The sequence below is a fragment of the Adiantum capillus-veneris genome, chromosome 13, assembly GCF_014529385.1.
Source record: "Adiantum capillus-veneris isolate H3 chromosome 13, ASM1452938v2, whole genome shotgun sequence".
NCBI classification, from domain to species: Eukaryota; Viridiplantae; Streptophyta; class Polypodiopsida; order Polypodiales; family Pteridaceae; genus Adiantum; species Adiantum capillus-veneris.
Genome location: NC_140943.1, coordinates 119,249,737 through 119,274,781, shown reverse-complemented (window position 1 = coordinate 119,274,781; position 25,045 = coordinate 119,249,737). Strand labels below are relative to the sequence as shown.

Here is a 25,045-nt window from a genome sequence, read left to right as displayed (position 1 = left end):
CATATATTCTCCCTATGCAATCTATCATATCTTATATCTCTATTGACATTATTTATCTATTTATTTATAAATTGAGAATTGCATACAACTTTGAAGTCACAACAAACACACCCAACCCCCGTAGGCGGAGGCAACTCGACTCTTAAGGTGAGACTTCCCGACCAGATAAGGTTGGCCAAACCACATGGGAAACGCCCCTAAGGGCTAGAACATGTCTTCAAGCAGTCAAGAGGTGTTGAACCGACCACCTTTGAACTATGACTCCTCCTAGCACTCATTCACATTCTATTAACATATATTGATAAGAGAGTTTGATGAATACTTCAAATACCAACATTGCTAGCATAATATTTTGTACTTCCTATTTGATGTCATTTGAAAAATAGCCTTTGGTAGTACAAGACATAGACCCTTTTCACATAAATCGCCAAACTTTAAGTGTACTTACATTTTGCCATCAAGGATTAACGAACGAGTACTTTTTTTTGTTCTCTCTTGTGGTTTTAGGCTCATTTGAAGCTTAGAAATAAGGAGAATCCCAACAAAGTTTATCGATTTTAACTAATGCATAAAAGAGACCACACAATAAATTTAACCATGTATATTCCAAAGAATGATATAAAACCTGGTATGTATGATAGGGGTATAATAAGGGTTTTTAAACTGCAAGTTTTATAATCATAAGACGAAGGTGTAAGTTGCCGTAAACTAAGCATAAATAGAGAGCTTTCTAAGACTCTTTGTTTGCAGGTGGCATGTCCTTTCTAAAAAGAGTGAATCCCTCAAGAACACAAATATGTCGAGGTAGAGCAAAAGTACCTCTAGGATAGAAAACGGATCTTCATAAGACTTGGGAGGAATTAGTGGAAAGGAGTACCAGTGAGGAGGAACAAAATTCCGATCTACCTGCTTATCTCAAATGCTACACTGTTAAACCCAAGCGCAGGCTAGCTGGATGGTAGGTCAATTGTACAGTGGTCTCAAAAATGCTAAACAAGCAAATTTAGTAGGACCAGATGAACCAATAATGGTCTGGGATCTCAACAAAGCAGAGAAGCATGGTCTTGTAAGGATCTTAAAGGGGTGAAACCCTAAATCTGCTAGCATACCATCTCTGTCAAGGATGATGCCAATCCACACAAGCAAAGTCCTTAGGTCTATAATGAAACTTTCATATATTTTTTTAAAAAAATACAGAGAAAATAGACGAGCTTTTGGAGACATTATTTTCCTATCAAATTGAACATTGTCATAGTTCCAAAGAAAAATGGCATCTTAGGATTTGTGCTCCAGATTAATATGCATCTTGACAGTCACGTCATATCTTGACAGTCACGTCATAAGCGGTTTACTGACATGGACGATCCTTACGTGAAGGAAATTAGAGGCGGTCTTGATCTACAGATATTTCCTATTCTCGATGTGAAAAATGCTATTGAATTAAAGCAAATAACATTGCTCTGCCTAAAGAACAGTACCATGGTTGACCTGCAAAGATTTATATGTTGCAGGAGGGGGAAGAAAAAAGAAGAGAGCCTCCTCCTTGTTTATATACATATATATAGGCATCTTCCAGGAGCACTCCCATGGACAAATTGAGAGAACTTTCGAACGCATAACATTAAATTTTTTTAAAAATGTACACTTCGAAACACCTCTAAATTTGCTGTATAAGTGACAATAGATTCTTGTCCCCTCCAAAATTCAATCAGAAAAAGCTAAAATTACAGTAAGCAATATAGCTTGCCCATCTCTTGTAAAGTAAAAGAACGCAGGGCTTTTCTCTGAAACAAGATCACAACCTTTTAGCCCTAGAGATTGATACTTCAAACCTTTGCTTGCCAATGAGCAGGAGGTGATGGGGAATGATACAAATAAGTCACTCTTAGATTAAGGCCCCACATATGTCGATGGATGCTGCCCATACTCTTGAATAGTAGAGTTTGGAAGAGCAGGACCGTATTCGGGGGCGGCGGATGCGAAGCCAGGTGGTGGAGGCCCATACATGGTGGGACCACTCTGATAAGGTAAGATGCCCCTGGGAGAAAGCGGGCCGCCAGGTGAGGGAGGGACTCCATAGAAGGGGCTGGAGGCATGTCCAGTAAGAAGACCAGGGCTCATGGTTCTCGGAGTGGAATCGTACGGAGAAGGAGCACCACCTCCGAATGGACTCCCGGTATAGCTTGCAGGGCTTCCATAGCCAGGAGCAACAGGTTGTTGACCAAGCAGTGAAGATTGAGATGGCAATGTGTAATCCCTGCTTCGATCTGTGTTACCCTGTCCAGTCAACATCAGACTCTTCAGAAAAGTAGACATGATGAGCACATCGGTAAGATTATTCTCAATAAGAATCCTAAGCTTATGACAGACTTTTTACAAAAAGTACACCTTAGTCATCTAATTCGTTGTTTTTTCCAGATGTTTCAATACGAAAAACGCAAGGATATGAAAGTATGTTTCAAGCCTTGAACTTGAAACATCCGTGACCCTTTGGAAAAACACACAGGATTGTACATGGAACTCATAGCACCATAAAATTATGGAACTTTTCACATCCTTACTTTAGTCTTAAAACTACTATAAATTTCAATCAACAATTAATGCTTGCATCAATCTGTTCCATCAATAGCTTGAAATTGCCATTTTCGGCCAAGTATGAAATATTCTACCTAACAAGCATAAAAAATTTCATTCAGTTATGGTTCAAGTAACTGTACATGTATGGTTCCAAACTATCATCTGATTTGTTATTTCTTCTTGCAGTGCATTAAGCCTGTATGCAACCTCATTTTTCAAGGCGGGGGTAGAACAGGAGCTTGGCCAACTCTGCCAAAATCAGCAGAGTTGGAACTCACACGCAGCATTTGCTTACCTAAGCAGGAGGGGGTTGAGCTCTGCGCATAGAGTTTAAAGACAATACCTTCACATTCAAATCCGTGTGTCGAGAGTAGGACAGATGAAGCTTACAAAAGCCACCCTCGTATATGCAGTGACCTTCCAAAGCTTCCTTAGCTGTTACTGCCGTGGTAACATCTGAAGCAAAACTACCATTTAAACTTCAAGAAACGCAAACAAAAATAGACAAAAGTCTTGCAACTAACCTGCATACTGCACCAGCGCTTGGAGCCCAGCATTTTTTTCGAACATGGCTATCTTTAGCACGGTGCCGAATGCAGCAAAAATCTGCAACCTTGAATGACTAAGTGGTGCATCTAAAACATATGATTCAGCTCTATTGACAGAGTTTAATGACTGCACCTTACCGTCTGAAGAACTTCAATGGTCACTGCATACTGCATGTTCTCGATTGATGCTAACAACACGTTGCTTTCAGGCTCCCTCTTCTTCCCATCGGGCCCCACAGTAAACTGTAAACCATAAAGGCAGAGTTGTCAATCCACATGATCACAGCATAAGAGCTTGTAAATTGACAGAGCAGCGAGCTCTGCTTCACATGCAAGCTACTCTGCCTGCCATGTCACAACAAAGACTTCACATAGTATACCTGACCCCCATCCATGGCAGAAGGAGCCACCGGCAAAAGAAGATTGGTGTAGTCTCTGCAAAAAACCATCAGGATGACCAACTAAACAAAAGAGCCTTCTAAAGAACTGCAAAGGAAGAAGAGACTCCAGCCTTACCTGCTTCTGTGGCTTTGAAATTTTACATTCAGGTCAGTATGTGCAGAGAAGGATATGCGCAGGTGACAAGGCCCCACATGCTCAGCCAATAAGTACCTGCCAAATCACACCTCAACGTTCTTATTTTCATGACAACCACAATGGACAACCAAAAACAACAAACATCAAAGTACAATAGCGTGAACATCTTCAAAGTTCTTGAAACTCTTGTCATTGGGCAGAACGAGGTGCAGCAAGGTCGGCAAAATAGGTACGTTCAGTACTATTAACCGAGAAAAAAAGAAGATTTCAAAAGTGGAGAAACAAAATAACAAGGTGAAACAAGGTGAGCACTCCCAAAAATAGGTAAGGTATGTATCATTAACTAAAATTAAAAGAATTTCCAAAGTGGAGAAAGAACTATACAACCATTCAGAAAGCATATAAACACAGCAAGCCAATTTGAGTATAAGTTAGAGAGAGAGATTTCGACATGGAAGAAAACATTCATACATCATATAGAGCACTTTAAAAATAAAATAAACAAAGCAACCATGTGATCAACTAAGTAGAATAGAGAGAGGGTTAGATGTAATATCAGAAACTCATTCTTGCACATTTTGATATGAATGAAAGAAAATCTTTGGAGGATATTCATACAATGACATTGTAAGCAATGCATAGATTAAACGAAGGAAGTACATATTTTAACCGACAGTAGACTATGCAGCTAAATGAAAGACACCAATCACCCATTGCTGATAAGACTTTGACACGATGGCTATAAGAAGATTAGAATGCATACAGACCATCATTTGCACATAAGACACAACAAGCAGACTCCCTTTGACTCTTAAGACCCTAGATTACGACAAATAGATGTAGCCTTTCAAATATGCGCATGACCTTTCATCGAAGACGTCTCACTTCAAGGTACAACAACTCCTATAGGCACAAGATATCAAAATAATATATAGCCACGGACTATGACATTTAAAAAGCAGACATCCTTTAAAACTTGATGAGAAGGCCTACAGAAGGCCAAATAATACAATATCCATAAGAGACTTTAATTAATAGGGCAAAAGAAGATACTAATCGGTAGATTACGTTCAAACTATCATTCACAAATTAAGATACTGATTTAATATGGAAGCCCCTAGAGGGCCAAACAATAAATACCACCCTTGAGACTTGAAAATTACTAAGACTGAGAATATTGCAGTCCCTTCACGGAAGGCTTCACAAACTGCTCCAATAGTACTCACCTAGGGATACTTCTACCATCCAAGGCACTTCGTGCTTGTGAGGCAGTGTCTGCATCAGTGAACTGTACAAGAGCCTGCCAAAAAATAAAGTTAGTAATAAAATCATCACCACTATATAACATCAAGCCTTTGAAGCTAATATGAACCTGGAAGCCTGCAGTTTTCTCAAATGTGGCAATCTTGTGCACAAACCCAAAGGCTGAAAAAACCTGTCCAAGGAGTAAATCATAACCTCTTAGAGCCACACATTAAACAGACCCCAAGTGACAAAGTAATCACATGTGCAGGTGTATTAGAACCACATAAGAACGCACATTCACTAGTATTGAGCATTCACACACACACTCAACAAGTCTCTACACAATTGCATAGGTGAAAAACACAAACCAAAGTGCATGCACTCAAAGAAACAGCACATAACTATGTAAACTAAACGTGTACGACAACTTAGCTTTTAAAGCAAACTAACGACATAAACTCTTGAATGTCAAAAGGATAAGGTAGAGGAAGGGTTGAGAGAGGCAGGTAAAAGGGAGACGAAAACAAACACACATGCGCTTTCTCCCATAGAGTGGTGGTCTGCCAATCTCGCCATTAACATGGACATGCTGATCCATGTAGCATTATGTCTTAACATAAAGCCAGAATCATGAAGTACATCCCTTGTACATAAAGCTGAAATGCACAAGACAACCCACATCAAAACTTGTGAAGTCTTTTGAATGCCAACAATCTCCTGTGTTGTACTCCAATTACAACTGAAGACATGATGGGGTTGAGTTTGGACAGGTTACCACTTCTCTCGATCAAACAATACAGTAAACATATCTGTCAGGTTGAACCTTCTAGCTCAAATTGCTCCTTGATAAGTCGAAAACAACCAACATAGAAAAATCCGACTCACCAAGTGAAGGACATCAATGCTGACATCGCCAGCTTCAACACCTTCAATTGTGACCAAGAGAACATTGCTCGCAACGTCTCCTGTGCTCTTATTGTTCACAATTTCTTGCCTGTTTGAGTACTGAATGTAGACGGTCTTTCCTCGTACCTGAGCAGGCTCTGAAGAGGATGCATAATAAGAGACCATGGAGATTGCTTGATTTTGATCACTCTGCAGCACAAGTCAAAGACATGCAGAAGAAGGTTTAGAAGCTATACAAACTTGCCAATCAAAACCAATTGAAAAGAAATTTATCACAAACCTTGTGAATGTGCAAGGACATTAAAACACCTTTCTGGTTTCCACGAAACAAATGTGAATGGCCAGTAAAAACTATCATTTGTCTCGCAGATAAACCCTCTGGATGGTGATTACCATTTCAACAAAAGCGATGACACATCTAAACCTACCGATTCTCGCCACATGAAGGTGATTATTGATTTATCAAAACATCTAAGCCTGCCGATTCTAAAAACCTGAAAAGGTCCCTCACCAATGGGGATTCGCAGTAAATTGTCCCCCATTATTTGATGATTTTGCTAACCAATCAACCTATCAAGGTAGCCTTCAATAGCTGATTTGATAGCCTACCCTAAAAACACTAGTAATCTGTAAAATTAAGCATGTTGCATGCACAAAGGAAATAACAAACCAAAAGTCCATTTTGACACATCTGCAGATTAAGAGTGCAAAAGAGAATGGCAGTGAAACACTTACAAATTCCACAAACGCTTGATTACGGTTGGCCCCAACACAGCATTTGGTGTTGACCACCTTCCCAAAATGCTTGCAAAGCTCGATCAGCTCTTCTTCGCCACATTCCCAAGGGAGATTGCGAAGGTGAAGGACTTTCGAAGGAGTCTGTGTATATCTAAACTGAGTTTGCCCGGACATGGCTGCACAAACTTTGCAGCGTTAACCCAAAATGAGATCAATGAGATTCTTTTACAAAATCAGCGAACAAAGCTGCTGCCGGGGAAGCCCAGAGATGCGAAAAGTATTGTTTTCCTCTGTAAAAACTCTGGGAGTCATAGAGCTAAGCGTGTGAGGAAGGACAAGCCGTAAGGAGAACTTCTGCAATACATGTAGAGAACGATCTCGTTTCTCATACCCGGAGAGTAGACAGTAGGGCTTGCGTTATCTGCTACCACCGCAATGGTCACCCTAGTAAGTGGAGAAAAGTGGAGACGAGGAGAGCTTTTACGATGCGTTTTCAACTTCGACAAATCGACACTTTACACGTCACCGCCCCTTTGGAGGTTCTCATACTTCCATTCAGGCCCGTGCCACACTAGCCATTTGCTAAGAGCCAAGTCCCGCAATCCCTCCATTAGATTAGTAAGATTAGAGCGCCTTCCTATAACACGGAGAAAAGCCCCACCAGTAGAACGCGTGCTCAGCGTGGAGAGGGCCGCCAGCCAAGTACCGCCATTCCCATATGCGCTGCTGCAACCGGGTATTGGCTGTGGATAAAGGTTAAAATACCCCTGACGTGGCCGCTGGACTTGATTCAAATTCAAAGCGAAAAATGGCCCGCCACAGTGTATTGGCGTTCAACTTGATCATTTTAAGCTGCCCGCGCAGGCCTGCAATTTCCAACTCCCGTTTTTTGCATCGCCATCTGGCCATTCAGCGCAGTACTTAGCAGCATCTTCCATGCATCCTTGACTGAGAGACATAGGCCTCGGCTAGCCTGCATCCCACACATCCTCTATGCCTTCTGATTCAATTGCACTCGCATATAGCTCCAGTTGAGCATCAGAAGCTTCATCACACGGTAACTTGCAACAGAGAGAGAGAGAGAGAGAGAACACAACGCCACCCGTAACTACAACACTTGCATCTTCTCAACCTCTACCTTCAAGCTCCGGCTAATTTTTTATCTTTACCAATTGCAACATTCTTTTATCTGCGGATCTCTGCAACTTCCATGCATTGAACATTGTAGGTCGCCACTCCATTTCTTTTCACAGGCAAGGGTACACATTCTGCCAACCCAGCAATGTACGAAGTGGAGAGTGCGAGCGCATTCGGCTTGGCACTAGTGGCAATAAACCTAGCATTGCAGCATTGGCTATCTATGCGGAATTCCATCTTCTTTTCCTTGCGGTCTAGCCATGAAGCAATCGATGAAATGGAGGAGGATGTGACAGTTGTGGCAATTTATGCCATTAGCTGCATCACGGCTTGTGCTCATGGCACGCGACGTCGAAAGAAAGTAGCAGTAGGTACATGGTACGTGAAACCACGCAGTATCCACTTCTAGCGCACATTCTTCCAATTCACAGAGGGAGATGACCTGAGGTTTGAGGAGAACCTAAGAATTCCTTGAGCTTGATTTGAACATATATGTGCTCTAGTGTCAGAGGAGTTGCAGCAACGACCAATCCCACAACAAATACGAGAAGCTGTTCCAACACGTTCACTGTCCGTGCGCAAGAAGGTGTCAATTTCACTACATTTGTTGGGTATCGGCGGTCCACTGCACAACATGGCAAACCTTTATGGTGTTGGGCAATCCATAGTGTGTCGAGTGCTACGCCAATTTGTGTATGCACTATTGAAACACAAACACTCAATCATTTGTTGGCCTAGGATTCCAAGGTTGGCAGGCTCTAAAAGACGGCTTTGAGGAGAAACAGGGAATTCCGAACTGTTGCGGCGCAATCGATGCTACGCACATCAACATGGAGTTGCCGATAGGTGAGGCTCACACCCACTGGTATGACAGGGATCACAACTACTCGATGACACTACAGGGTATTGTAGATAGCAACATGCGTTTCTTAGACGTCATGTGCGGGATGCCTGGGATGTGCAACGATATCCGAGTTCTCAGAAACTCTTCTATCTATACATTGGCACAATCCAATGCCATATTCAATGGCGCCGCTATCACCTTCGGTCGTCATCACTTAAGAGAGTTCATCATCGGCGATGGAGGATACCTCAACCTACCCTGGTTGGTGATTCCGTTTCCAGTCATAGAGAATGAAGCACAACAACAAAATTTCAATTACAAGCTCTCCAGCACACGTATCATCATGGAGCGCACATTTGGCTGCCTCAAGCAAATGTGGGGCTACCTTCTACAACGCATTAGAAACCCAGATGTTGAGTTTCTACCAAAGTTAATTGTGGCATGTTGTATCTTGCACAACATATGGGTGGACTTGGGAGGGCAGGGGACAACAGATGCAGATGATGAAGTGTTGTTGGATGACTCTACAATAGCACCTACCCCACAAGTGCTACGTGGATGCACTAGGGACGTCCTATTCGAATACATGAGGATATCAGGGTTGCTATGAGGATACTCGCAAGTTTCCTTGTATTGTTAACTTCATTATTGTGTTTATTGCAATGTTGGTCTATTTTTAATTTTAATTTGCAACTTTAGTGTCCTTTTATTCTTTTGCAGTAGTGTGTTGTGTTCCAGTGTACGATAGGTGTTCGAGCTCCTGCTGTTTATGAGAGAGAGATAGAGAGAGAGAGAGAGAGAGAGAGAGAGAGAGAGAGAGAGAGAGAGAGAGAGAGAGAGAGAGAGAAAACAGAGAGATAGAGAGATGTAGGAAACTTGCATTATTCTATGACGAACTTGTGAAGTAAGATTTCAAAAGTGCAAATTGAAACATTTTGCAAAGACTACTTGGTCTCTTTTTAAATTCTGGTTGCAACTTTGGTTGCCTTTTATTGTTTTGCAGTAGAGTGTTGTGCTCCACTTTACGAGTGTTATTTGAGCTCTTTGATTTTGAGAGAGAGAGAGAGAGAGAGAGTACGTGAATTATTTTAGGAGGAACTTGTGAAGTAAGATATCAGACAGTATGTGGAAAAATTTCACAAAGAGTTTAAATGAGACGTCTTCACTTGTACAGTAAGATCCTATGTTTAATGTTGGCCTTTCATGGGATATTTTATCCATCTAATCCCTTCAACAAAATGCAATATAAAATGTGTACTAAACACATACTTAATTTGTACACTTACTGCCTGGTGTAATTGCTACATGCAAATATTGCATAGAAAGCCAATAAAAGAAACAAGCATTTGATCCTGCAGTGGATGAAGTTGACATTCTCACAATGCTGAATATAAAAAATAATCAAGTCTATTATGAAAATTGGCCGTCACAACTTGTTCACACTTTGTGCCATACTCACAGAGTTTGAGTGAAAACACTGTAGGCCTATGTCAGAGAGTGATAGAAATGTAGATGAGAATAATGAAAGGTGGACAAGTTCCATATGAGGAAAAATAAATACAACAAGGACATTAGATGACCTAGATGATAACCTACTCCACGTGAGGGTCTTGGGGTTTTTGAATAAACGCAATGCACTTCGCAATTTCGCCCAAAGAGGAGCAAATTGCATTTGTGCCCTCACTCATTGTTTGAAGCCTAGCATGCTCTATTTCTAATGCTTGGCGGTCTCTAGCCTCCTCTCGTGCATCTCTTCGACGCTCAGCCTCCTCAAAACGCCTTGCACGACCAACCTCGGACTCCTCGTAGATAGTTGTCAATCTTTTGGTTGTTTCCACTAGATCTTTGATGGTCCCAGCATGCACTCGAGGACGACGTTTTTGTTTCACTCCCCCTGAGGAGGAGTCCTCAACAAAATCTTGGCCACCCATGTCGGTTGGTGTGTGGGCATCTTCGGTGTCATCCCCTCTACAAGGTAAAAGGTAGCATTTAGCGTACACACACACACACACACACACACACACACACACACAGAGGGGGAGAGAGAGAGAGAGAGAGAGAGAGAGAGAGAGAGAGAGATGGACACCACGCTCACCTGTTGGAGCAATGTCGTCAGGATGGGAGTTGACCAAATTGGCTCCAACATCCACGTTGCAATCGCCAACAAACAATTGAACCATTTTGTCGTATAGATCACTAGGAAAATCATCGGTCGGCAAGCCTTTATCGCGTCTCTCTGCTAGAGACATTTGCCAGAAATTGTTCCATCCCGAAGGAATGTGATTCTCATAGTCTCGAATCCTATTGAACATCCCACTAATTTTCTCCCACTTGTTCTTGCATTGACTTTTACTGCGATGGAGACCACTAGCTTGACAGATGTCTGCGATCGCTTGCCATCGATTCTTTAGCCTAATTAGAAGTCCACCTTCCATGATTCGGACCTCTAGGTCCTTTTTGGCTTCCACCAAGATGATCACCTCATGTGGACGCCAATTCACACGTCCCCCAGTGGACGGTGCTTTAGTGGGAACTGACTGACACACATTGCGAGAAGATGGCAACATAGCGGTTGTGGCTGGAGTGGTGTTGGATCCCCCCTTGACAGTGGTGGTGTTGCTATCACTTGAGATTGGAATCGGAGCCAACCTTGTCCTGCCACCCACCACACAATTTGGAGCAATTGGCGATCGCAACTGTGGTGGGTGTGGTTGGAAAGGAGGGTTGGTTGGCAACGCCGAAGTTCCATGGAGTGTAGGACGAGCCACAACTAAGCATTGGAGTGGACTTGGCCGACTAGTAAAGACTGTTGTTGGCCCTCGAGCCCCGAATTGTATTGGCCTTCCATGGGGGTGAACAAGGCGAGGAGCATGCACTGCAATGGCCTATAGTTGCGATACTTCAGGTGGCGGTGGCGTTTCACAGTCCTCCTGCATGAAGTGCATCTTGTTTTCCATTTGTGTGGAGGGCACACTTTCCTGAGAGTCATCTAGCCACAAGGAGTTGAGGTCCATGGAGATAGGTGTACACCTGCAAATAGTGAAACACACAGCACATTAGGTACAGAGAGTGGTCGGTCCACCACAGGAATGAATGCAATATCCAAAGTAAATAATTGAAATACTCTATATGATATGCATTTAATTATTATGAGCTAGCTCGTTGCAGGTCTTGCAGAATCCGCATGGTGAATAGTGCTCGGTCCCAGCACGAAAAAGGTAGTGTGCAGCTGAAAGGAAATGTGCATAATCGAGTAGCACTGTCAGTTGCACAGTAATTGCAGGCAGAGTGCTTCTGTGTGTGTGTGTATGAGAGAGAGAGAGAGATAGAGAGAGAGACAGAGAGCCGTTTATAACTGAAAACGCCTTCCAAGCCATTCAAGTGCTAGTTGTCGAGAATGCAGTAGACAACGGACTCTGCAGGCAAAATGCTTCTGTGGAGTTCATGAGAGAGATAGAGAGATAGAGAGCGGTAGAGAGAGAGAAACCTGGCTAGCGCGAGTACTGAGGAAGGCTACTGCTGGTTCGTCGTTGTACTTCTAGCTTGTGATGGATTTCGCAATTTTATATAAGGGGCTTGAGAAGGTAGCCTCTGCGTGGTACTGTGAGGTGATGAAGAAGTAGTTGGCGCCTACCTTCCAAGCCAGCCGTTGCAGGTCATGCTATGAAGGTCATCGGCCAACAGTTAGTGAGTTACCTTCTCCCCCCGATCAAGATGCACGACGGCCATTGTGGGGGGTGGTTCAGCCACCCACCAGACTAGCAGCTACTTCACCCTTTTCGGTAGTTTAGCCGGTTGTATGGGAAAACCAGTTCGTTGCGAAGGCCCGCTCAACAACGATTTTGGAGACCCTATGGGAAGGCGGTCTTAAGGAGCTAAAGGCCTCTTCCGTAGTCCCACTACATTCCAAAATGAAAAAGTTTTAAAACTTTTCTTTACAATGTATCCTATATAAGGTGTAGGAGAACGTGAAAGTGAACTTTTGCAAGGTCGACATGGAAGCTCGCGCAAGGTCAAAACATATTCGACCTATAGTGAGAGCCGAGCAAGGTCGACATGGAAGCTCGCGGGAAGGGGGTCTTATACACACAAACCGCAAAATTTTTATTCTCGTAGTTCGGCCAGCTGAGGGACTCAATGGCTGCACCCTGGGGAGATAAGCGCTTTTCGACATAGGAGGTCGCCCTGGCTGGGCTTGCAGCGACGGCTAGGTCGCCTTCTTCCTCGGCGCACCTGCTACTACAGGCGGCCGCCATCGCTGGCGTGCTTTTTTTTTTCTTATATATATATTTTTCACATTGGGCGCCCAAAAGGTGCCCTAAGGCCACCCTCGAGGGTCGCTCCCACAGACTCAACCACCACATCCGCAGCCGATGGTCAAGGTCGCATGCATGGATCATGCAAGTCGTACACAGGCAAAGCTCAGAAATTTGTGGTATGACCAAGCTCTGCACAGCGTCATAAAGCAGTACATAGCATCATGGAACAACCTTCACATCGCAAGCCATATTAGCTTCAACACAAAGTGTTAGCCAACTTCCAAGAAAAAAACTCGACCAATAGAATGTTTTAACGATGCTCCAAGGGATGTGCTAAGGGTTTGATTGGACCAAGGTTCAACAAGAGCACAAGGATTCAGACTAATCCACAGGTTTGAGGTTTCATGTTTTTAAGGTTTTCTCGTTTTATGTATGATGTCAATTGCAGGGGATATTCTAGATATCTACACAAGTTAATTCTTGCTTCAAGAATTATTCTTGTCCAATCAAGGTAGCTGTGCATGATGATGCACCGCAGGTTGCTACCAATTGGTACTGTTATTCAATTGCATTCAGGAAAGTACATGCAATGCCTGCAATGGGTATGGTACAGATGTTGGCATGGTCGACTAATTCTTTTTATTATTATTTTCTTCGTTTACGCTTTCTTTGTGCCCTTAAGGTAAATATTCATATGCCTTGGGTACGGCATTTTGCTCGACAAAGCCACAGAGTGCTGGAAATTACTTTCGATATACCACCATCATAAGTTGCACGATGGTACTTCCATCAGGTTTTCACAACGAACAAGGCTCCACCAAGGCCAAGTTACCTAGTGAGTAAGGGCAAGACCGGGCATGGTCGCTGACTTGGGCGAAGCAAGGATTCCGGAAGGAGGGCTCCATATCTACATATATGTCAAGGGCAATATTTACGTATATCCCAAAGACAACGTAATCAAGCCAAGCAGGTACACAGTACATATTTTGCAAGTTTTTCTGCTTTTCAGTACATGGAGCCAATTCAACAAGGTCGATTATCAATAAATGCTCCACAACGTCGACTTTCTTTTGCTCTGTAAATTGGCAAGCATATCTCTACGCTATGAGCATAGAAGTATTTATGTGAAGCACGGCTTTTATAATTGCTCAATTTCGTATTGAGACTTCGTACGTTTGGCATATGGTTTGACCATACAAAATTGCGAAGAAATAGGCAATGTGTTTGCAGGTTATTTCATTATGTACCAGACAGGTGTCTAGGATATACGATGGCGTCTATGCAGATATGGCTATAATCCATTTTGGAACGAGTTTTTCCTTCCACATTTCATGCCAACTGGTTACAGCAACGACCAGGTTAGCCAAGTTTAAGTTTTTTCCTGCTTACAATTTACTTGGCAATTACTGTCGTTGTGCAACGCAAAGTGCTCTGGCAATTTTATATGAGACAAGCATTCAAGGAACTGGCAAAATAGGGAATCACAACTCACCTAATCCCTACCAGTTTAAACTGTGCAAGGCACTTACGTTTTGGCTCTCATGTTTGAGGCCATCACTCTCGCCAAGGGCTTAAAAAAGGGTATGCAAGGCATACTAACTAGGTAACACGAATTTCACCGCTTCAGAGATTACGCTTCCGCTATCACACTTGCAACTCTGTCACGGACAGAGTAAAAAAGGGATTGTTTACAACACCACTAAATAGAACCTAAACTTTCGACTTATTTTACAGGCGAAGAGCCATATTAAGTCATCTTTTGTAAAGTCACGACCCCCTACATGGTAAGTGGGGCAAGCTGTGGCTTGGTTTTTCTCTTCCCTCTCTCGATGACAGCATTATACAGGCAGATTCTTGCATGCTTATAGGATAAGCTGCCAGTCAGGCATACGATGTCTCAGAGCACACATTCTGAGCACACACACACTAAAAATTTAAGGAAAGTTCCTCAGCCCAACATGCTCTTCTTTTCGTTCTCTCTCTCCCTCTCTAAGGAAAAAATGAAACTCTTCTAAGAAGCTTTTGATACATGTTTGCTCGTGAGTTAGCTTGAGCCAAGGTGCTCTAACTCACAGCTAGCACGTGGCTAAGATGCTACTCACATTAGTCTTCATCGGTTCGTTGATTGAACACTACTTGCATAAGGGCTACGAGCCAAATAGGCTACTAGCCGTTGTCAGGCCAAGGGTCAGACCCAACTATTGGCATTCTTTGGGTGATTGTTTTCAAGATCTACCCAAGGAAGTACACATCGACGTTAATGGATAAGCAACAGTCTTTTCATTACGGGCGTTTAGGGTGTCATGTTTGCACTACATGTTTTCAGTGCGGCACTCAAGTTGATTTTTTATACTCTTCAACTCACAGCAACTGAGCTCTACAAGGCAGTATTGATGCAGCAATCAGTTGCAACAGCATGGATGTCCATAAGAGCTCGGCAGTTCACTTTTGTGGATTTCCTGCTCTCTCTATAGCACTACGGCGTGTCTATGGACATACTATTTTGGGGTAAGACCCGGCGGGTGATTGTTATCTCACCCCATAGGCATTAAGGATCACAGTTTGATCTGCATTGAGGATCACAGTTGACCTCTCCCAGTTATACTTTCAAGGAAAGAATTTCGCAATCTACCCCACGCGGTAGCGGACAGAGACACTTTCCAAGTTGATTCCAATCATTTTGTACACGGTTGACTATGTTGGTTACCGTTATCTGCTAGTTTAGCAGTTTCTACAAAGAGTCTTACCAAGGGGTTTGACTACGTAGATTCTAATCCAAGGGCTTGGATTGCAAAGGCAACACCCAGGGTTCCCAGTGCAATGCTGTTTGTTTTTTCAGGTAGGGGACGTGCTCCTCTCCATTTGAATACAGGTAAGTGTATATTACGTTCACATCTCCAGGTACGCATCTACTGATTTGGTGTTATTCCATTTTTAGTATGCTTTGCTTGGTTTTTCAAGATGTCTAAGTACGCTTGAATGTTACAGAGCCATGCCAAGGGCACGTCGGCACAAAGTATTTTGGGGCAAGTGTCCAATCTATCTTTCTGTCTTATGCTGTTACGAACCTATTTGTAGGGTTCAATTTGGCACATGTTGTCACATGGGATACAACATGGTGAAGGAACTCAACGAGTTCAGTTTAGCCAGTGTGGAGCAAGATAATGAGGGTCCCTCTCACTCTTGTCGTGGAGTGTTTTGTAGTTCCTCCACACACAAGTACATCTTGTACTTGATGGATGTCGCTTTTTCGGCCATCCTTATTTGAGACATATTCCACATGTGGTGAATATGAGTCTCTGAGACTGACACTGGCGTCTAATTCTTAATGATGTGTCGTGACGAAGTCCCTACGTGTTGGTCGCATCCGTTTATTAGACCATTTGGAGCACACCGTATCAGGAACAATTTCAGTGGCCAGAAATTGTCGGGTACTCAGTACAGATTTGTTGCAATGCAGTGCTGTGAAACCACCTTAACGGAGGGTCGTTTCTACATATAGCCAAGTATGCTAAGTTACTGAGAATGCCTCATTGTTGGTACCTAGGTGTGACTGATCTTTCACATTCTGTTATGGTCCAACTCTTGTTGAAAGGCTTTCACTTACTTATGTTGGAAAGTCTCGTCATGGAATTGTGGTTTGGATAAATTTGTGTTAAATGCATGCACACTAGGTGTTATGGGCCCTAGTGTTTAACACTGATTTATTTGGAGCGGCATGCCAGTTCATGGACTTTTATTCTCTCTGCACCTTTTTGCACTACATATGCAATCTCTTCTGTAGATTTAATATGAGTTTACCTTAAGGGGGGAGTGATGTCAGGACAAGGGTCCTACGGGGCAAGGCCCAACCTAGGGGGTCAGGGACCTAGGCCAAGGGCCTGGACTGGACCAGTGTGGACTGGGGATCCGCTTAGGGCAAGAGCTAGGAGCTAGGCCTATATAAGGGGCGGTAGGGAGGAGGATCCTATGTTCAGCTACCCTAGGTCTTATATGGGGCGTGCACCTCCAGTGTGACGGGTGCCTTAGGCTGGGTTCAGACAACTTGGCAGCAAAGATGAGTGCATGTTAGTCAAGCCAAGGTGGCGCAAAGTGATTGTGGCAAGAAAAAGATAGGGTCTTTTGGACCCTCCTCAGCTTGGGCAACAACCCCCTCTCAAAAATGAGCCGCAACTGAGAGCCTATCAGTGCAACAAGCGGCATACAACCTTTGCTCTTGCATCAACTGTTGAAGGTACTCTAGTTGTTATAATCTACAACTCTTCCTTCGCACCTTGTGAATAGTCAATAGACTGCACCAAAAGAGCTAGTATCTACGGCCGGTCCCAGCCTTAGGCCTTGGCCCTCAGACACTTTGCACATGTGAGGCTTAAGTGTGGGGATGGCAAAACATAGTTAATGTGTGAATTGATGTAAATGTGTAAATAATAATCAATTCCTCTTTTGATATATGTGTTTCTTGCTAAATCTCATGTTAATGAAGCTATAGTGGCAGAGAAAGCATAAGAGGGATGAAGACAATGTAGGATCATCAAAGAGGGCTATGAGGTCTAACAACAAGAAGGAGGGGGAGTCTAATTTTATATCAGTTCTCACACCTAAAGTGGTTATGGAGGAGGTACCAAAGGACAAGAAACAAAGTAAGCCAAGAGGATCTTCTTATACATTAAAATCCGACATTGAATTGGCTACATATTTAAAGAAGGTTTTTGAGGAGCGTATTCTCAATAGCAAGGTGGAGCTAACATTGGGTGACATTTTGGGGATGGCCAAGAGCAAGTTTCATGAAGAACTCGTGGACATCATTGCCAAGTACCAAGCAACCTGAATCTAATTTGGTCAAGAGCCAAGTGATTCAACATATTGAGTCAGTTATGGATGCTTATGAAGAAGAGTTTGAAGATGAAAGGTTTAGAGATATGGTGGTTTCAAATCAAATTACACACAAGGTAAGACATGTTCATTTTAATGATGATAAAGATGAGAAATTGTGCCTAGGAGACACTTCTTAGGATTCATTGGGTTAGAGCAACAACAGAGACTATTGTTAAGCTTGGTGACATTGATGAACCGATTTTAGCACTTGTGGACCATGGTTCAAAGATTAACTTATGGAAAAAGCTGGCACCATACGACAAAGTGGCTTATTAATGTGGAGCATGGTTGATGGATACGAGCTGCCAATACTTTGCCAAACAAACTTTATGGTGCAAGTGCAAATATGAAGGTAACTATTGGAGATGTTTGTGATGAACATAACTTTTTTGTATAAGATCGTTCCTCTTATCCACTCATATTAGGGTAGCCATACAATACAACTATGTGTATGGAAAGAAAGGTGTTGGGGTTCAACTTATGCAAGGATTCAAAGTAGAGAGAAGATGAGATCAATGGCTACACCTTTGCCAAGAGGAAGTAACAAAGTTACACTACTAGCACGCTTTGTCACTAGGGATGCTTTTTTGCATCTCATAAGCGACAAAAACAGGGTCGCTATCAACGTTTCCATAGAACCATCATATAAGTGACGCTTATAGCGATGCAAAAGCGTCGTATAAGTGATAAAAATGAGCGACGTCCGTCATTGCTTAAACAACATGAATAATAATCGTTTTTTGGAGTCATTTAAGCGACATATTGTTCAATACGTTGCTTAAGCGATGCTATTTCGTTTTTTTTTTATACACGTACTTTGTCGGGCTTTTGGGAGCTCGATCATATATTGCTTGCTTAATTACGAATGCTCTCTCTCTCTCTCTCTCTCTCACACACACACACACACACAAAGCTCTCTCTCACACACGCACAAGGCTCTCTCCTTCTCTCTCTCTCTCTCACACACACACACACACACACACAAGTCTCTCTCTCTCTCTCTCTCTCTCTCTCTCTCTCTCTCTCACACACACACACACACACACACACTCACACACACACACATGCTATGAAAATCTATAAATATATACTTTACGAAAGTGTCTATGAAGCCATCCTTGCCCATGCGACCCAAGTGGTACGTGCGTCCGCTCGCCACTCTAGACTGTGCTGCCTCCTACATTGCAGTCATTAAAAATAAAATGATATTAAGTTTACATTATAGTAATCTAATTAAAAATTCAAATTGTAAATTGACATACCTTTTGCTACGAGAATGCTACCCGGAATCGCATCTCCCATCGAAAGTGGGTCCATGACTCCTCATGGAATCCCGGAGGTCTCTTATTTTCAGGGACCATAGCATACTGCTTGTTTGTGTTCACAACAAGAAGAAACAATGTAAGTTTCTATGTAAAAATATATGTATGTATGTATATGTTTATATATCCGCATATACATGTATATATGTATCTGAGTATGTATGTATGTACATACATACATGCATACACACACACTAGTACTTTAGTCAAATTAAATTTAACTTTTAAAAAAAAAAAGCATATTCAAATTCCTCTCGTACTCCATTGCCTCCATATTATAGCCATAGAGACCACTCTCATACGATCGGACATGAAGAGCCTTCATTGAGAGCAACTTCAATTTATTATGAAGAAGAACGGAGTCGATGTTGGTATGATATATGTCGAAACTTACATCGAAGGCCGTGACGCCAATGTCATTCACATGAGGTAGATTGGGGTGTTTATGCTCATGCACCAACGCTCGCACACCGAGATCAATCTATGGTTAGTATTCTTTTTTTAAAATATATTTATTTAAATTCTTATAGTTGATTCTGTCAAAAAAGATTGAATTGATAGTATAAACAAAAACTATTGAAACAAACTGAATATTAACGAAAAAACATAACGATACTGTAATGCAAGTAGACAATAATTGACTAAAGCAGGTTGAATATATAGATCATCAATGTATGTATTTATACATTGTCAATACCCAAACATGATCATATATCTAAATGCCACTATAGCTAGGTATCAGTGCCGGACTCGTCGGAATGATCCTCATGTCCCCCTGCATGTGAAGATTGTCCCCCAGTGTGTGTAGGCGCTGCAACGTGCCTACTACTCGTCTATCCTCCTACCCTCCTCATCCTCTCTCGCAACAAGCTTGAGATCTCTCTCGTTGTGAACCTTCTGCATTCATAAAAGTTAAATTAAATGATTGACGATTAAAAACTAATTTAAAAATCATTTTAACTTAAACCGATAACTTAAAGTTAAAATATTACTCACAAAGGGTGTGTTGGTGGAAGGATGCGTTGCAAGGCTCTGTATCCTTGGGATGTTGCCATCTTGATCTTTGTCGGAGTCAGAGGTCGACCGTAATCTTTGCTTTGTACAAAACAAATCCAAAGTTTAGGGTTGTTCTTATTCACATTATTCTAAAAACTATGCTATGAAAATCTATAAATATATACTTATGAAAGTGGCTATGAAGCCATCCTTGCCCATGTGACCCAAGTGGTATGTGTGTCTGCTCGCCACTCTAGACTGTGCTGCCTCCTACATTGCATTCCTTAAAAATAAAATGATGTTAAATTTACATTATAGGTGAATACATAAGGAATTCAATTAGAAATTCAAATTGTAAATTTGACATATTTTTTGTCGCGGGAATGCTACTCATCTCCCGTCGAAAGTGGGTCCATGACTCCTCATGGAATCCTGGAGGTCTCTTATTTTTAGGGACCATAGCATACTGCTTGTTTGTGTTCACAACAAGAGGAAACAATGTACATTTTTATGTAAAAATGTATATATGTATGTATGTGTTTATATATCCACGTATACATGTATATATGCATCTGAGTATGTACGTATGTATGTATGTGTGTGTGTGTGTGTGTGTGTATATATATATATATATATATGTATGTATGCATATATCTATGTATGTATAATGCAAATATATATGTATGTCTATATGTATGTATGTACATACATACACACACACACACACACACACACACACACTAGTACTTTAGTCAAATTAAATTTAAGTTCTTCTTTTTTTAATATAGATTCAGATTCCTCTTGTCTCCATTGCCTCCATATTATAGCCATGGATACCACTCTTATACGATAGGACATGAAGAGCCTTCATTGAGAGCGCCTTCAATTTATTATGAAGAACGAATTCCATATTGGTGCGATAGACGTTGAGGCTTACATTAAAGGTCGTGATGCCAATGGGCATTCACATGAGGTAAATTAGGGTGTTTATGCTCATGCACCAACGCTCGCACACCGAGGTCAACTTATGGTTAGTATCCTTTATTCTGATTTATATTTATTTAAATTCTTATAGCTGATTGTGTCAATAATATAAACAATATTTCATATATAAGGACATGCATCTCTAGTTGATGACGAGGATACTATCTATGATCAAGCTGCTCATCATTCTCACACACGACATGGTCATGCGATTCAAAAATTGCAAATGGACTTCTTGCAACAACCTTTGCCTCCGGGCCTTGAGAGCAAGACTCGTTATGCATTGCCCAATTGTCTATTGTCTTTAGTGCAGACGTATAATCGCAGACACTATGGGGGATGACATGGAAGATCTCTTTCTAGAGATTGAAAGGTTTTTAGCTTTTGAGGTGCTTGTTACATGATAGCTCCTTCTAGCCTTCCGAATGGAGGATGTGGTCTATTCATTGCACAAAATCTATAAGTCTGACCACATTCAAAGGTGACCCTTATGTGCTTTTGTGGACCAATATATGGATGGGACCCTTGGCATCAATTGGCATGCTACATCCATAGCATGACCACTTATGGTTTGTGTCTCAATGTAGCATCCCTTTTAGATAGAGGCATTACCCATGCAGAAAGTCAAAGACTTTATATAGATGGCAGACCATATACAGATGGAAACATAGTCGGCTTAATTAATAGTAGTTGGGGAAGGAATGCAAGAACCAATTGCACATTTGTGAAATGCAAAAATGGGTATGAACCAAAATACATGAGCAGAGATGTTCCAAGATACATTCTTGTAAATGCCATTAGATCATTACGTGTTGGTGACGAACAATCAGTGAACTACGGATTTCGTAATAAAAAAGAGCACCTCTAGCTCTAGATTGAATATGTAAAAGTGTATACAAGAAACATGCACTTTGTGGATTACTCGTCTATATTTGATAGTATTTTAGTTTTTGCTTAATCAATTTGTTTCCTTCGTAAATGCTACGTATATTTACAAAATAAGAAGTTTGATTTTTGTATAGACAATGCTTATAATTGTGTCTATGTGATAGGTTCCAGAGTATGATGTTGAAAATGATGTGTGTCTACCTTCTCATAGCATCTCATGCATATGAATTGAGTGCATGAAACTCCTTCGTAAGAGTGATTCAAATAGCTATGAGAGATTAAAGAAACTATATGATTCTCATTTTGAAAAAGAGAATGATATTTTCGATGACAATGATAGCATGGATAATTTTGTTCATGATTGGTAAAAGAAAGTGAAGCGTGTAATAATGAAAGTTTTCTTAGAGTGGAAGCGCTTGAGCAAATCTACAAAGGTGCAAATTTGTCACGATTAAGAGCGAGTTTGCTTATTTTGAAACTCCAAAATTGTTATGCTTGGAGTATGGGGTACCCAGCTGGAAAAAATGTGAAAATATCCCTGTTTAAGAGAATGTTTGTTTTTTTAAAGGCTATGCAGGACGTGTGGCGGAGAAGGCTGAGAGAATGTTCGTTTTTACTAAGGCTATGCAGAACGTGTGGCAGCGAAGGCTGGCTGCTTTTAGAAGTTGCATCGTCGAAGGCATTGTCGTGGCGGCGCTGTGTGGGACAGGCATTGCTTAAATCAGCGCATCGCTCGTCCACGCCAAATGAGCATAGCTTCTATAATTTGCTGCATCAGGGGACAACGATAGGCCGACAGAAGCGCGTATTGAGCTACTGCAGGTATGATGAATGCAGATGTTGTTGCTGTAGCAGCAGACACCAAAATGCAGGTACAACAGCTTGCTGAGCGCTGTTGCCACCTGTTTGGTGTATGCCTGATGAGTTTACCTGCTGTTTGTTGCAGCAGTGGACATTGACACGTAGGTAGGACAGACTGTTGATGGAAGTTGCGAGTTGTTTGCTACAACAGGACATAGATTTTGCAGGCAAGCAAATTTATGGAAGGAGGTAAACATGCGTACCATGTATTCTTTGTGTATATTGGCTATGAATTGTTTCCATGTGGATAGTGATACTATTAATGCATCTCGTAGTTAAGTGCGGTGCATCTTTAGGGTTATTTTGAAATGGCGAGGATGAAGCATCTCGCTAGGTCAGCAGATGTTGCTCCCTCTAGTTCAAAGAGATCTCGAGGGAGGCCTAGGCTCTTGGAACAAGAGAGAATTGCTCGTAAAGAAGGCAACAAGCCCAAAAAGATGCTTGAGCTGAGCAAAACAGTGTCGACAAGCGGTAGTGATGTGGACGTCGCTCTTTTTCCGAGGTTGAAAGCTTTTGTGCAGGAGGAAGTGGTTGCCGGCATGTGCTCGATCGAGCGTGGTGGCACTGTCTTCCACCTCCACTTTCAGATGGTTGTTCGGATCATTGCGACGTCCATTGTTGCAGTGAGCAAGAAAATAAAGCAATACCTAGGGTGGGATATTGATAGTCCCGTTGGAGCGAACATTCTCTGTCGTGCCCTCAAGCAGAAGAATATGCATATCTTTCATGGTATGCTTGGGTATTGCATGAAAGACATGGACCAACCACATTATGAGAACTTCTCCCACAATGTAACGGTTGACGATATCAACAAGGGAATCGAACTATACAAACAATACGGGCAAGTACTATCCGTCTTCCTCGTGGATAACACCTTTTCAGGGGCGCGGGATGCCGTTGAAGAAGATCAAAGCGTTATGGCAAACCATGATTTTCCCTTCTTCTACCACATATCAGGATGTGGTTGATATTTTTGTTCTTGATGAGGCTTACATGAACGTGCAGTTTCGCATCAATTGGTTTCTTAGAAGGTGGCAGGAAACCCACAGGTACATTTATTTCTTCCCCTTAATGTTACTTGTGCTGTAACACTAAATGTCACTACTAACGTTCTTAATTTTTACCAACTTATTGACAGCGATCAAGGGAATTGGCCGTCTCCTCAATAGGTCAATCCTCCGAGGGTTGCAGAGAAGAACGCAGTCGCCTCTCCAATAGATGCTCGCCAAGGGTTAATTGGCAATCCTTCAAGTTCAAAAGGCAAAGAAAAGGTTGTCGTGCTGGATAGTGAAGACGAAGAGGATGCACCTCTCGACGTAGATGGTCGCCAGTGCTTAATCGACAATCCTTCAAGTTTAAAAGGCAAAGAAAAGGTTGTCGTGCTGGACAGTGAAGACGAAGAGGATGCACCTCTCGGCGCAGACTTCATTCCACTCTTCACTAGAAGAGGGGTCACTATTATTTCTAGTTGAAATGATGCATATAATATGTTACGATTAACTCCTTGGCAGGTAGCGTTCTAGCATCCTTCTCTGAAACCGTACGTGACGTTTTGCAGGTTCAATGGAGCAATCTAGCCCTCGGGATAGTGCATAAACACAGCCTTCGGAAGCGCATGCATTGGACGAGGATGCAACTCTCGACAGACTCCATGACATACTCCTTCAGATGTGGAGCCAGCTACGTGGAGACACTCCTGAAGACTTGACTACTCTCCGCACTTTCATTCATAACTCTGTAGACAATATAAAAAATATGATTAGTGAATACGAAATCAATGTAATAGATGTACAAATCTCTCAGCTCCAGGAGCAGATACAGTGCTTGCGCACCGAGATTACGTCATTGAAGGTGCAACTGAACAGGCTTAATGCGATTGTGACCAGATTGAATAATATTACTAATAAATTTTGCTACTGATACTCTTTGCAACTTTGCTTTTCACAACTTGTACCCTTCTCTTCTTCCGTTAAGCATTCTGTACGCGTTTGTTGCAAACAAAATAATTTTGATCTCTTTTGTAGACATTCTATGGCATGCGTTCTTGTTCAACACAAAATTAATGGATATGTTTTTCGTGTTACGTGTCTTTCTATCCTTGTGGTCATTCTTGAGGGTGTCCGATATGTATGGAACTTGCCACTTGTTTCTGCTTGTACCCTCACATTCCTTCAACCTTATAAAGATGCCAACGAATCTTCAATGTAATGAATTTCTTTTCTACTTTCCCAGTAGGAGTAATGCATTCGTTTTGGGACTATTAAAGTAAATGTCTTCTCCAATGATTATGTTTATTGTATTATTCTTGAATATTCTAATACTTAATTT

At 41.9% G+C, this 25,045-nt stretch overlaps 1 protein-coding gene and 2 pseudogenes across 1 annotated transcript; 1 reads left to right on the top strand and 2 right to left on the bottom strand.

Moving 5' to 3' along the window:
• Positions 1–1,662: 1,662 nt before the first annotated feature.
• Positions 1,663–6,999, bottom strand: LOC147444752 (polypyrimidine tract-binding protein homolog 1-like). The gene is made up of 10 exons (XM_086527286.1): positions 6,549–6,999; positions 5,793–6,002; positions 5,035–5,097; positions 4,889–4,962; positions 3,642–3,737; positions 3,506–3,560; positions 3,264–3,368; positions 3,102–3,183; positions 2,921–3,033; positions 1,663–2,277 (listed from the first exon to the last, which is right to left on the bottom strand). The coding sequence occupies exons 1-10, from the start codon at positions 6,723–6,725 to the stop codon at positions 1,891–1,893; spliced, it is 1,362 nt and encodes a 453-aa protein (XP_086383412.1). The 5' UTR covers positions 6,726–6,999; the 3' UTR covers positions 1,663–1,890.
• Positions 7,000–10,899: 3,900 nt separating this feature from the next.
• On the bottom strand, positions 10,900–11,546 carry LOC147444751 (uncharacterized; annotated as a pseudogene).
• An 11,488-nt stretch (positions 11,547–23,034) lies between these two features.
• Positions 23,035–24,637, top strand: LOC147444750 (uncharacterized; annotated as a pseudogene).
• The last annotated feature ends 408 nt before the right edge of the window (positions 24,638–25,045 follow it).